This window comes from Salvelinus sp. IW2-2015, linkage group LG19 (assembly GCF_002910315.2).
Source record: "Salvelinus sp. IW2-2015 linkage group LG19, ASM291031v2, whole genome shotgun sequence".
In the NCBI taxonomy this organism is placed as follows: domain Eukaryota; kingdom Metazoa; phylum Chordata; class Actinopteri; order Salmoniformes; family Salmonidae; genus Salvelinus; species Salvelinus sp. IW2-2015.
This window is the reverse complement of record NC_036859.1, coordinates 21,577,511-21,591,690: the sequence shown is the minus strand read 5'-3', so window position 1 is coordinate 21,591,690 and position 14,180 is coordinate 21,577,511. Positions and strand designations below refer to the sequence as shown.

Genomic DNA, 14,180 nt, shown 5'->3' with positions numbered 1-14,180 from the left:
ATTATCATAACCAATCTTGTGCATCTTATTGACATGAACATGTCAAATACATGTGTTCTTCCCTGTGTAACACAGACGTGACTGTGACACGGAACACCTATCTCCATATGTCACCACCATCTGGAGATGAGACAGAGACAAAGCTAAGGTTCTGAGCGAGTGGCGAGGGAGGGTCAAGGGACCAATCAACATGAGAGACAGTCTGACCAATAACAGCCGGTTGCCATGGTGCTTATAGCCCTGATCAGGCCTCCCCAGTCGGCTCTGGTCATATCCATCATATCTCTCTGGCATTTACAGGACACGTCTGGAGAGATGATGGGAGAGAGATGGCCGCCATCTTTGAAGCCTGTTTACAAAGCAGAGAGTGCCTTCTGTCCCCGCTGTCATCTTCAGTCAGCGGCCCCAAATCCTCTCTCCCAGGATCGGCTCACTTAGCTTTGGTCTTCACTATCAGGCTGCTGGGATCAGATCTGACCCTCTTCCTCAATACATCAGCCTTTAGTGCTTTTCTCCCAGGCCCTCATAAGCCATGTACACAGGAGGACCACGTGAGGGCTGGGCCCCACACGTCTCAAGCAGAAAGTGATCCTGTTCGATTTTCCTCCCTCTCTCTCCTGGTCCTCGACTTTTCTGTGGTGTTTAAACGGCTTCCCTTTGCCTTTCTTCCCTCCCCTCAAAGCGAGAGAGGTGGCGGTGGTGGTGCTGGTGGCTCACAGAGGATAGGCCTCTCTTATCCCATTGAAGCCCCTCATCTCTGTCTCTCCTCCCTGCATCAACCACCCCCCCTGGGCTGGGTAGATGGTGGATTCTGCCTGGCTGGGCCCATTGAACCAAGGCTGACTGCACCAAAGCTTTCAAGGCAAATCCACCTTCTGAGCTTCTAGGGGGGTGCGGGGGGTTGCTTTCAAGTGGTCTCCCCAGGCTGGCTAAGAGCAGCAGAAAGCACCTCTGGCTTTGACCAGCCCTTATCTGTGTCACATCACAGGACGCCGGGCTATCACAGCCGGCCAGAAGGGGTCTGCTGCTCATTAGATGAATGGACAGACAGACGGACAGCCTCCTGCTCAGGAGGTTCAGTCAAGATATCAAATTGATCTGTAGGCTGTCTGTCTGGTCAGGTTTGTAGCGAGAGAGGGGCCAAAAGGCACACGTCTTATTGGGCTTTGTAATGCAGTTTTACCGCCTGGATGAAATTTGGGGACTTTGAGAATTTTAAAGGGGCCCTTAGAGAAGATGAGGACTCTTTGCTTTCCTGTGATCTGTAGACTCACACCATGAGGACCTGTGGCCAATTCATTTTCATAGCTCTCTCTAGCAGTGAAGCAAAGGCCTGTCTGTTGGACATGAGATAATGAATGCTGACCTATGGCCAAATCATACACTTGTCCAATCAAGCGGACTACACTAGCTATTGATCATGGACCAATGGCCTTCTAAATATTCACAAATCATTTAGGTGAGCACACAGTGGCTAGGCTGGATCAATTCATTACAGCATCTAAATCACAGCCTACATTTCAAAGTCCCTGTATTGTACTTGGAAATAAAAAATACATAACTTACAGGTTATTGAGCATTCCAGTCAATATCCCACTGATGTCTTGTTGTCAATGATTACCGATTTGATATTCAATTCTAGCCTTCCCATAAGATAAGATACGTTTCGGGGGGGGGGGGTAGGAGGAGAGAGCAGGCCATGGTCCCTAGTGGGCAGCTTTAGGTCCAGGGCTATAATTGCATTGCTGGGCTGAGGGGAACCTGGGGGTCACTGGCCCATTTCCCTTCCACACACCACTCCTCACAGGTTCAGACGGGTCAATTGCACAGCTAAATGTGTTTTCCTTTCCCTCCTAAAGGGCTGGGGCCAGGACCGGACTGGGCTGTCCCCCGTCTGGACCGGGGCCACATGGCCCCACACTGCAGCTGGAGAGACAGATGTAGCGTGTCCCAAATGGCACCCTATTCAGTGCACTACTTTTGTACAGAACCCATAGGGTGCACTATGTAGTAGTGCACTATGTAGGGAATAGGGTGTAATTTGGTAAACAGAGCCAAAGCTGTCCACCATGTCTGGCTGTAGCCCTGGGCATGTTAGCCTCTCTGCACCCAGCCACGTCCTTTTAAAAAGGCAATGATGCACAGACTCAACCTGTTGTTATACTGAAGGAGAATTGTGACTAGCAGGGAATGTTGTTCAGAGTGGGTCCTGTTGCGTGCTGGAAGGCATTTTGGTATACTGGCTTAAGACTCTTATCGTTAGGATACTTTCAACTACCCTAAACACGTTGTTATTTCTCAAATGTTGCACAACTGTTTTGCCATTTTAATGTAAGAACCAAAGTAGACTGATTTTTTTAGAGTGAAAAATTGATTTGCGTCCCAATTGGCACCTATTCCCTTTATAGTGCACTACTTTTGTAGTGCATAGTGTACCTCTGAAGCCTCCTTCCAGCAGGGTGGTAGCTCTGACCCTCTTCTGGCCGCACCACTCGTACTCCTCGAAGCGGGTCCCGTTCTCTCCGTCAATGTCTGCAGAGTCATCCTCAGCAAACGCACCCTCCCTCTGAGAGAACAAAGACACTGTCAACACTGACCCAGACACAGGGTAGGGCTTGGAGTGGAAAAAACAGTCTCCTGTCAGAAATAATCTAAATGTTAAATAGAAAATGATCAGTAATCTTTGTATTCATTAAAATATAAATATTGAATAATATAGATTAATACAAAACTAGCTATGATGCACAATAGGTGTTAGTAAAACTAAAACATCTGTAAGATTTGAAAAGACCATCACCAAAGTAGGGGGTCAAGTGGAGCATCATGACCAACGTTACAGCCAAGTTTATGAGAGCATGATTACTATAAATACATCGATCCTATTCTGTGAGCAAAGAAGAAGTGGTTACAATGACAGTGAGCATGAATCTGTGCTGGTCAGGAGGCCTCACTTGCCATCTATTCTATTTAGGATGCAGAGATACTGAGGAGGAAGAAGATTTTCCTACAGGGGAGAGAGGTGGGCTAACTATTCGACAGGAAAGAGCTGTTTTCCTAGACTAATGATTCTTTCTGTTGAACATCTAACTGGTACTACAAGTCATCAGCATAGAGCAAAGAGGAAAGCTCCTTTTTTAAGACTGGAGTAAGCTAGATTCAGTGCTTGGAGGACAAGTAAAATAAGAGCTTGTCAGGCAACGAAGCCCTGGTGGCTACTGTTTCCATGTGTTCTGAGTCTGTGTAATTTCTAAGTAGTGTGTACGCTCTGTCAGATCCAGTGGAAAGAGCGAGAGCAGAGTGGATAGACACTAGATAGCRTGGTGGTGACTAGTGACTAGAAAGATGGTGATTGGTTGACTAGAGGCCCGAGGCTGAGGGTACGGGTAGGGACGTGAGGCTACCTTGAACAGACATTGTTCCACATGCCTACTCATCTCCTCCTCAGTCCCTGCCAGCGGCGCGCTGCACAGTGGACATACCTGCCCATCCTCTGGCTTCCGGCGTTTCATCTTCCCAATCCGGGCTGAAACACAAAGAAGCAGAGGAAGAGGTGGTTAGAATCATGAAAAAATACACAGCAATCTGGGACTTGTTTTTGTATTTCTGTTTTATGTGCCGTACTAAAATATCACATGGGTAGGTCCATTGACTTCAGCAGACAGCGATGTGGCTACAATGACATGATTGGTTGAAATGCAGTAAAAGAGTACGCAACCCAAAAAACACAAATCAACCGAATGTTCTTGATTAGAATCTGATATAACCTAATGAGTTATTTGATCAAATTAAACCCCCTGTCAGTGTGGATAACAGGCTCATAGCAGGCAATACAGCCCAGCAGAATGCCTCTGTCACAACCAGGCTCTCTTTCAATATGGCAACCGCTATTGCATTTGCCTTGGACGAAAAATACATTGTAAATTCATGGTAGTCTATTGGGGGTTTTCCATCTCCTCTGTCCTCCAGCTGTGTACTGTGTGTCTCTCCTCTGTCCTCCAGCTGTGTACTGTGTGTCTCTCCTCTGTCCTCCAGCTGTGTACTGTGTGTCTCTCCTCTGTCCTCCAGCTGTGTATTGTGTCTCTTCCTCTGTCCTCCAGCTGTGTACCTGTGTTGTCTCTCCTCGCCTGTGTACTGTGTGTGTCTCCTCTCTCCTCCAGCTGTGTACTGTGTGTCTCTCCTCTTGTCCTCCAGCTTGTGTACTGTGTGTCTCTCCTCTGTCCTCCAGCTGTGTACTGTGTGTCTCTCCTCTCTCCTCCAGCTGTGTACTGTGTGTCTCCCTCCAGCTGTGTACTGTGTGTCTCTCCTCTCTTCCCAGCTGTGTACTGTGTGTTCTCCTCTGTCCTCCAGCTTGTGTACTGTGTGTCTCTTCCTCTGTCCTCCAGCTGGTGTACTGTGTGGTCTCTCCTCTGTCCTCCAGCTGTGTACTGTGTGTCTCTCCTCTCTCCTCCAGCTGTGTACTGTGTGTCTCTCCTCTGTCTTTCTCGCAGCTGTGTACTGTGGTGTCTCTCCTCTGTCCTCCAGCTGTGTATCGTGTGTCTGCTCCTCTGTCCTCCAGCTGTGTACTGTGTGTCTCTCCTCTGTCCTCCAGCTGTGTACTGTGTGTCTCTCCTCTGTCCTCCAGCTGTGTACTGTGTGTCTCTCCTCTGCTTGGCAGAAGAGCAGCGGTGAACGCTATTGGCATTCACAACATGTCAGAGAAGTTTGCTGTCTCACTGGCAATAACGTGGGTCAGCGCAGTGGTGAGGAATCGATGCGCCCCAGGTCTCTTAGAAGATGCCACAGTGTCCGGTACCAGAAGATCAGGAATTACAACAGCGAGTGGAGATGCCGCTGTGACAATCCTCCTCAGCGCCACAACTAGTCTAACGTCAGGATTCATAACGTGTCTCAGTATTTCCTTTTAGACAAAAAATGAATAAGATTACATGGTCAGGGGGAACCTGATCCTAGAACTGCACTCTTACTCAGAGATGCCTAGGAGACTACAGTCTAATGTTCTAACACCGTGCCGTGATGACAAAAGAGGGCAATCTATTCTCTTCAACCAGTGTTTGAGGAGAAGCTAAACATCGAGAAGGTTCCTCCTCTTTTTTCACAGGATATGGTCATTTACTCTCCTCATAGAAACTAACATTGTTTTAGGAGATGATAGGCCTGAACTTGGTTTCCTCTCTCCATAGGACGGGTAAGGATGGTCTACTGTAGGTCTAGGTCACGTGACTCAACAATCCTTCTATAGCACTAGTCGACAACTCCCCCCACTGCATAATTTGAAATTTAACACAGCAGAACAGTGGCCAATGCGCCGTAAGTCTTTGTCGCTTTTTCTTAACTGCAAATGGCGTCCGGGGACATTAATTTTTAGGTGGCTGTGATTGCGAAAGGGGCCAAGGGGGACCCGAGGAGGGACGGCGAGAGGAAGGACAACGCGCCATAACTTTGGGGAGATTGGGACAGCTACTAATAATCTCTCTCCCAGGCCAGGGAACGGGTGATGGTAATCGAGTAGGGCTTCATTAAACGCAGACAGAAAGGGACGATTAATTAGGCCCGGCACGAGTCGTCCCCCATCCCCCCCTCCCCCTCAGAATCATTCAGGTTCCACATGAGAGGTAATAGACATTAATGGAGGCTTGAGTTTAAACAAAGTCGGCACCGTTTCTTTTCATAGCAGCACTGAGGCTGCTGCCGAGGCTGGTGCAAATGCCAATGGAGGCAGAGAGGGAGCCTGGGACTGCTGGCTGACAGAGGGGGTGTTGGGAGAGGACGTGGGGGCAGGCTCTTACCGTGGCCAATGCAGCAGGGGGCAAGGGGGGCTCCATTGTGCAGTCCAAGGGGAGCATTTTTGACACTTTCCTTGGCGTAGCGCCTGCACCAGCAGAGGTCATCGACTGTCAACATATCAAGAAGGTCAAGGGTTAATAGATCCTCTGCTCGTGTAGGCGCTAGGTCAAGGGAACAGCAGGGACGGAGACACACAACGGCAGCCAGGACTCCCGACCCCCCCACCAGCCAGCCCTGAAATCACACTCAGTTGGGCAACAAGGGGCAGGCCTGGCTCTGTAGCTGTAATGTAAGCTACAGCCTGGAGCTGGTCCACAGTGTGAAGGGCTGTCAGCAAGGCCACACAGGGCTTTGTTCAACATGGGCCTCTGGCTATACTTAACCATAATGTGTTATATCGATGGCAGAGCCAAGGTTATGGCTATGCAGGGTAGAAATGCATGGTCAAACCAAACACAGCCTGGTCAAGGGTCCACGGACTGACTCTGTCAGCCGGTCCATCCAGACCTACGCTATGACTCTGTTCTCACACTCTGAAGATGCACATTCSCCTCCCCAGTTGCTTGCTACTTCAACTTTGATTGACAATTCCACCAAATGTAGTGCGGATGATATTGGTTGAGCAATCTGTTTTTTTCAGTAGTGTAATGTATTAAAAAAAAAATAAGAAAACTGTTCTATGACAATCATAGGCTACTCAATAAATATGAACAGAAGATTATTTGATGAGGAAATGTTTTGTTTTAGGAAATAGCCTTAATAATTTCACAAGCCATTGGCACCATTTTCACCAAGATAAGCTAGGCTCCAATCATGTCATTGCATACAAGTTGGCTGTGAGAAGTTGCAGATTAAGATATACCTGGCTTAATCAATATTTCTGAAGTAATTCTACAGGATGTTGTACCAGAAATGTACTTAAAAAAATACAAATGTGTAAGATGTTTATGAAGAATAATTAGTACTTTAAAAGAAACAGGAAATGTATACATACCATTCAACCGCGTTTGCCTGTTTGCTCGCACTCTTAAAAATGTCTACAAGTAGGAAGAAAGGAAACACACAAAATATGCATTAGATATGGACCTTTCAATTTATATTGTTTATAGATACATTAGTAGCAGTTCATGGCTGGATTGATTTGGATTCTACAGAGTGCCCTGCAAGTTTAAGCTTGATAGTAAACAAAAACGTACTTCTTTTATGGGCTGTATCGTCTCTTCCATAACAGGGTCGCAAGTTTTTGTTCAAAGCCTTTTCAAGCCGACAAACTCACTTTTACACGTCTATCATTTCAGCCTCTCGGTAGTACACCGCACCATGAATACACTTTTGTATCAATAATTTTATAAGGATGCCAAAGGATTGAATGTGGCGCCTACAAAGCCGCTTTGTTAATCGCCGTCGCCATGTTGGCTTGACGCGTGTCATGTGACTAAACATAGGAGTGAAAGTTCAGAGGACGCCCGATGTTGTTCCACTATTGGCCACTAGGGAGCAGCAGTACGTAATACAGTGACTTCAATGGAAGTTAATTTGATTTTAGATTTTAAGATTGATTCAAGTGTGTCTCAAGCAACTTGTAGGGTAAACTAGTTCCATGCATCATATCTAAACGTAGTTTTTTTGCAGACAATACTAATAGTTAAAACTTTTTATTTCAATTCATGAAAATGAGTGTTTAATCATTTTCTCATCATATGAAAGTGACATACAAAATAGGCTATGAATTCTCCCCATCTAAACCTGTTTGAAACTGACAGGCATGATCAGTGATTGTGAATACCACTACGATATGGGTTAAATGGGACCACCTATCTTTCTTCTCCCCTCTCTTTCAGAGTGGGTAGGCTATGTGCTGACACCAGCAGGGCCAGTCAGGGCAATGGATGGATGCCCACTCATTGACAATGGCACAGAGTGTGGGCACAAGTTCAAACTCCTAGCGAGTGGATCGTCCATCATATACCAGAGAGGCCTCTTACACTGACACTTGAGTTGTGCTCATATACAACCTGCCCATGATATGATGATCCACTATGCAGCGTCCCAAATTATACCCTATTCCATACTTAGTGCATTACTTTTGACCAGGGCTCATAGGACTCTGGTCAAATATAGCACACTATACAGGGAATAGGGTGCCATTTTGGATGAAAACTATCTAAATGGCTTACACAACTACATGATAGCTCATGTTACGAAAAAAATGAAAAAAATCTAACATTTAAGTGGGGAAAAGCATCTGTTTAATCGTTTGCATGAAATGGTTTCAGCAGCAGCTTTACTAATGAAAATATATACTTTCACCACAGCCCCTTTAATAGGCGTGTCAATGTATGGATATGATGTCTTACACTTCATAGCTCTTACTTTATGGTATAAGGGAAAAAGCCACTTAACCCAAATAATAAATCACTGCCGTGTGAGTTTGAAATAACAAACTTTGAGATGTAAAAAAAATTAAAGCTCCATCATAACCTTATAACTTAGGTTAAAACACTGTGCTGTATGAAGCAGTTTAATCCTAACTAATCTATGCCAGCGTCCCATACGGCACCCTATTCCCTATATAGTGCACTACATTTGACCAGGGCCCATAGGGGTCTGATCAAAAGTAGTGCACTGTGTGTGGAGTAGGGTGCTGTTTGGGACGCAAGCCTATCTGTAGTGGTGAAGCCTCCAGCAGAATGAGGTGGGAGACATGTCAAGGACGTGGTGGACCAGAAGAGATACCATCCAGGCTTAGGGAGCATAAGAGCATTGCTTGAGGTAAATTGTGGGTGATTACCTATCTGAACAGGGAAACACATTACAGCCTGGGCAAATCTTTGCCAGAGATAGTGGTGGAGGATTGAGGTGCTGCATTCCAAATGACACCTTATTCCCTATACAGTGCACTACCTATGGGCTCCGTCAAAAGTAGTGCACTATAAAGGGAATTGGGTGCCATTTGGGACACAACCAGGGAGGATAGAGGGAGGTAGGCAGCTGGGCTGATGCCTGATCCACTCCATGATAAGATGTGAGAGCCAGATGATTGGCTGAGTCAATGCTGTGTGTTCAACACTAAAACAACAAATTACCACCTCAACATCATCTCAACCATCGCCGCATGAGTTAGCCTAATGTGAATCAGTTTAACCTCCCTAACAGAGAGTAGCAGGGTACTTTTTGTATGTTGTCCATCCATTGCTGTTCTTCCTTCGACTTTTCCTTTTATTTTCCCAGAAGTACATTTCATAGTGGCTTTAATCCATATTTCTTGTCATGTGACAGGATATGAAAATGGGATTATGATGCTTAATATGTGGGCCAAGAGCAACATCCTGGCTTACGTCCCAGTTAGCACCCTATTCCCTACATAGTGTACTACTGCCATTTGGAATGCACCCCGTTTCTCCAGGCAGGGCACAGATCAGGCAGCTCACCTGGTATCTGTCGGAGTGGTGGGCATCTTCAGAAGAGAGAGGGGAGACCACCGGTGACTCTCCCTCGCGTTTGATGTGCACCGACAACAGCATAGACTGGGGAGAAAGAGCAGGACAGTTGTTGTGAGAGGAAGAGAAGAGGGGGAATGCTGCAGTGGAGGAGAGGAGGAGAACACAAGCCAACATTACAGGACATCTTGGTCATCTATAAACCTCTTCTGACAGCCTCCAAAGAGCCTCCGACATTACAGGCCTGCCCCACTGACAAACTTAATTGAGTTTATTTCACAAATGAACTATAGAAAAGGGGGGAAGAAGGGGGAAGGGGAAAAAGTGCTTACTTTACGGGGAAGAGTTGACAGAGATCCAGCTCTTTACAAGGCTGCTATGAAATATTTGTATTTACAAAGTGTTCCTATTAATCAAGGAGAGAGGAGAGAGCAGAGGCATAAGTGGCCGACAAGTATAATCTAATATTAATATGTGAGAAATGGCAGACCCCTAGTGCTGGGACAGTAAATTAAGCATTATGCATGTCTTTTTATGCTTCGGGACGGCAAGGTCACGGAACTGCTGTTTATTTGTGTGGCTTTTATTCATTGATGTAACTGGAATTGGTACCTACTACACAACATTATAACGTTGCATTTTTGAATGCCTATGTGTCAATTAGCACAAGCTTCTGATAACTACCACTTGTTATTCTACTTGAGTGTAATAGTTTGTAATGTGTTGATTAATTAACAGATTGACGCCAGCATTAGATACAGGAGGTGCCATTTTAGATAACGTGTTCATCTCCCCTCATCTTGCCTTGCCGTACCGTTGCCCCCTGACCCCGAGGATTAAGAGGCACAGGGCTGACACGGAGTCGCTATGGCGATGGCGTGGTTGAGAGGGGGCGGGTGGCCGTTGTGGCAGCTGTGAAGTGGGAGAGGTTAATCCGCTTTACAACCGGTAGGAAGGTCTGGAAGGCAGACTGGGCACAGGAAGCAGCAGCCCCTGTGATCTCTAACCAGCTTCTTCATTTTTCACACGGTGTGTCGGAATACTAAGCACCTACTGGGGAATGCTCAGTCACGCCTCGCTCAGATGGCCTGTTCTGTTCCCCTCACCCCAGTCCCTGTTCAATCCCTGTTCCCTTACTCCCATTTTCCCCCCTAACCACGATTACTCCTGTTCCCCAACCCTTGTCTGTCCGATTCTCCCCTAGCCCCTGTCTGTCTGACTCTCCCCAGACCCTGTCTGTCTGACTCTCCCCAGACCCTGTCTGTCTGACTCTCCCCAGACCCTGTCTGTTCTGACTCTCCCCTAGCCCCTGTCTGTTCTGATCCTCCACTAGCCCCTGTCTGTCTGACTCTCCCCAGACCCTGGCTTCTGACTCTCCCCAGAACCCTGTCTGTCTGACTCTCCACTAGCCCCTGTCTGTCTGACTCTCCCCAGACCCTGTCTGTCTGACTCTCCCCAGACCCTGTCTGTCTAACTCTCCCCTAGCCCCTGTCTGTCTGACTCTGAACCAGGCACCATCAGAAGGTAATAGTGAGGCAGGGTGAGCCTCGGAGCTTGTATTGATAAAAACCTGTCTCCAATCTCCATTAAATATTTTTATCAAGTTCATCCATTTCATCTCAACCGAGTAAATGTCCTCTGAAATGGCAGTTGAATGAAGAGTAGTGGAAACACTGTTGAGCACATTAAAGCATGTCTTTTAAGATGTTAAAGATATTAAAGGTCCCCTTTTACCAGACAGGTACAGTGATCATTAAGAGACTGACATCCTTCATAGCATCTTTACCCTCCGCAGGGACACACACCATCAGCAAATCTTACCTTTAATGGCAGAGGGACGATCAAGCTCTCCCCCAGTGCCAACTGCGGCTGGCTCCAGACTACACTTTAAAAAACTCTCATATCTCTTTCTCTCTTTCTGTCACTCTCTCCCTTTCTCTCTCTGTCACTGACTCTCCCTCTCTCTTTCTCCCTCTCTATCTCCCTTCACTCAGCACATTCAGTGAGGGGCCTGAAGAACAGTGCCCCTGCCTGTCAGAGCTAAATGTGGCAACATTGAGAGAACATGAATGAAACCTCTTATTAACATAAGAGAGACATACCCTGTCCCAGCGGACGACAGGGATGCTATGTGGCTTGGAGTGTGTCTCAAAGTGAACACTTTGAAACACTGCGTTCTACTGAGGACATAGACCCAGCTAGAGTCCCTTTTTAAGTCCTTGGTCTTACAGAGTCCTTTGTCTCCCTATCCTTTGGTTCTTATTGGGTGTTCACAGAAACTGCTCTGTCCAGGGTCTATTGGATCTGCTTTTTAATGAGGACTCAGACAGCCATGAAACATAGGAATTGCATCTATGGCAGCTTCCTGGATTCCCCTCTCCACTGCCTGCTGGAGCATGGACACTGCTGATACAGTAGTAGCTAGCTTAACAGCCTTCCTTCCGGAGGATCCTGCTATACCTCTCCTTAAGACACTGCCTTGTCGAGCTCCGCTGGTGTCCTCCCAGAGATCTAGACCTAAAGTACAGTAGCCTAATAAGGCTCAGATAGTTCAGAGGAAGATTGTTCTGGTCAGGGAGCTGGTCAGCGGAACGATGATGGTCTTATTGGGGCTGTGGAGTCTGAGAGAGATTCTGCTGGTTTACCATGAACGTCTCTGAGGTCCTCTTACCTTAGGAGTTCCTGGAACCACACTGCCGTCCTTGTGTCCGTGTGATGGGTTCTTACTGTAGGAGGAAAGAGAGAGACCAATGTAAACAGGTTATTGGATCTGTATTTTTGCAGTATGGGTGGGTTTGGGTGTTTCCATCAAATGGGAGGTGCACTTCGAGATAGACATGTTTTTGATTGAGGTCACATGTCTTTCCAGGATGTTCTTATGCCTCTCTCTCTGTGTGTCTGCGTCTGTCCTAATATAAGTGATATTCTTCTCAGTATCCCCTCAGGTGACACCTCGGTCCTCTGTCTCTGTGCAGATGACGCCCCTCTTTCAACACTCAATTCTGCTTAAAGTCACACAGGCAGAAAGACAGCACTGTTTCTCCCCTCACTCACTCAGACAAAACGCAACACCCAGGGGACAGCTCAAATGGTCAGTCAGTCATCGAGAAACACAAATCACACTTTTAATCGTCTGCAAGATTCAAACCCGCCTACCCTCCCCTTTCTTCCCCAGTGCCACTCAATCTGCCCACCCTTGGGCCATGCTGTATTTGAAACAATTACAGCTCAAAGTACGACTGCTAAGCAGATTTGGGATATAATTTTTTTTATTGAAGTAATCATTCTCTTGGATACTCCAATCCACCCCTTAACCCCCTCTCCTCCTCTCCTCCTCCTCTCCTCCTCTCCTCCTTTCCTAACCGCCGTCGCAGAGCCAGTGGCAGGAGCAGGAAATAAATGATTTTGCTGTTATTTGATTTGTCAGTGAAACGCCCCAGGCACTTAGGACTTTGAAATATGTTGAGGACAATGCGCTGGCTTGTAAACATTGTATTAAAGAGGCGGAGGAGAGGAGAGAGAGATGGAGAGAAAGGGGGGAGGTAGAGAGGGGGGGGGCTGCTCTCCCCAGAGTCTGACCAGCGGGGTCTACATCAAATCACAGCCTCATCGACATTGCGGATTGAAGATGACTGATTACAAGGCCGGAAATATTAAACGGGCCGGCTAAGGCATCCGTCGACAATGGGACAGAGAGAGATGAAGGAGGAAGGAATGATGAATTTCATGTCTCAGGGAGGAGGAGAAAGGAATGATGAATATTCATGTCTCAGGGAGGAGGAGAGGGAATGAGGAATATTCATGTCTCAGGGAGGAGGAGAGGGAATGAGGAATATTCATGTCTCAGGGAGGAGGAGAGGGAATGAGGAATATTCATGTCTCAGGGAGGAGGAGAGGGAATGAGGAATATTCATGTCTCAGGGAGGAGGAGAGGGAATGATGGATATTCATGTCTCAGGGAGAAGGAGAAGGAATGATGAATATTCATGTCTCAGGGAGGAGAGAAGGGAATGATGGAATATTCAGTCTCAGGGAGGAGGAGAGGGAATGAGAATATTCATGTCTCAGGGAGGAGGAGAGGGAATGAGGAATATTCATGTCTCAGGGAGAGGAGAGGGAATGAGGAATATTCATGTCTCAGGAGGAGGAGAGGGAATGAGGAATATTCATGTCTAGGGAGAGGAGAGGGAATGAGGAATATTCATGTCTCAGGGAGCAGGAGAGGGAATGAGGAATATTCATGTCTCAGGGAGCAGGAGAGGGAATGAGGAATATTCATGTCTCAGGGAGGAGGAGAGGGAATGAGGAATATTCATGTCTCAGGGAGCAGGAGAGGGAATGAGGAATATTCATGTCTCAGGGAGGAGGAGAGGGAATGAGGAATATCATGTCTCAGGGAGGAGGAGAGGGAATGAGGATATTCATTCTCAGGGAGGAGGAGAGGAATGAGGAATATTCATGTCTCGGAGGAGGAGAGGAATGAGGGAATATTCATGTCTCAGGGAGAGGAGAGGGAATGAGGATATATACTGCTCAGGGAGGAGGAGAGGGAATGAGGAATATTCATGTCTCAGGGAGAGGAGAGGGAATGAGAATATTCATGTCTCAGGAGGAGGAAGGGAATGAGGAATATTCATGTCTCAGGGAGGAGGAAGGAATGAGGATATCAGTCTAGGGAGAGGAGAGGGAATGAGGATATTCATGTCTCAGGGAGGAGAGAGAGGGAATGAGGAATATTCATGTCTCAGGGGAGGGGAGAGGGAATGAGGAATATTCATGTCTCAGGGAGCAGGAGAGGGAATGAGGAATATTCATGTCTCAGGGAGCAGGAGAGGGAATGAGGAATATTATGTCTCAGGGAGCAGGAGAGGGAATGAGGAATATTCATGTCTCAGGGAGCAGGAGAGGGAATGAGGAATATCATGTCTCAGGGAGAGGTCTGATTTATATGTCTCT

General features: G+C 46.9%; 1 protein-coding gene across 8 annotated transcripts in view; it reads right to left on the bottom strand.

Moving 5' to 3' along the window:
- Positions 1 to 14,180, bottom strand: part of LOC111979165 (E3 ubiquitin-protein ligase RNF220) — a 53,648-nt gene that overhangs the window by 30,920 nt on the left and 8,548 nt on the right. For 2 of the 8 annotated variants that reach the window (XM_024009506.2, XM_024009507.2), the window contains exons 2-7: positions 11,896 to 11,950; positions 9,216 to 9,311; positions 6,779 to 6,821; positions 5,787 to 5,891; positions 3,402 to 3,523; positions 2,437 to 2,566 (exon numbers count right to left, since the gene is read on the bottom strand). In XM_024009506.2, the coding sequence (XP_023865274.1) occupies positions 2,437 to 2,566; positions 3,402 to 3,523; positions 5,787 to 5,891; positions 6,779 to 6,821; positions 9,216 to 9,311; positions 11,896 to 11,950 (551 nt within the window). Of the gene's footprint in view, positions 1 to 2,436; positions 2,567 to 3,401; positions 3,524 to 5,786; positions 5,892 to 6,778; positions 6,822 to 6,980; positions 7,220 to 9,215; positions 9,312 to 11,895; positions 11,951 to 14,180 lie in introns of those variants that run through there. The other 6 variants (XM_024009508.2, XM_070448883.1, XM_070448884.1 and 3 more) reach the window with 6 other exon arrangements.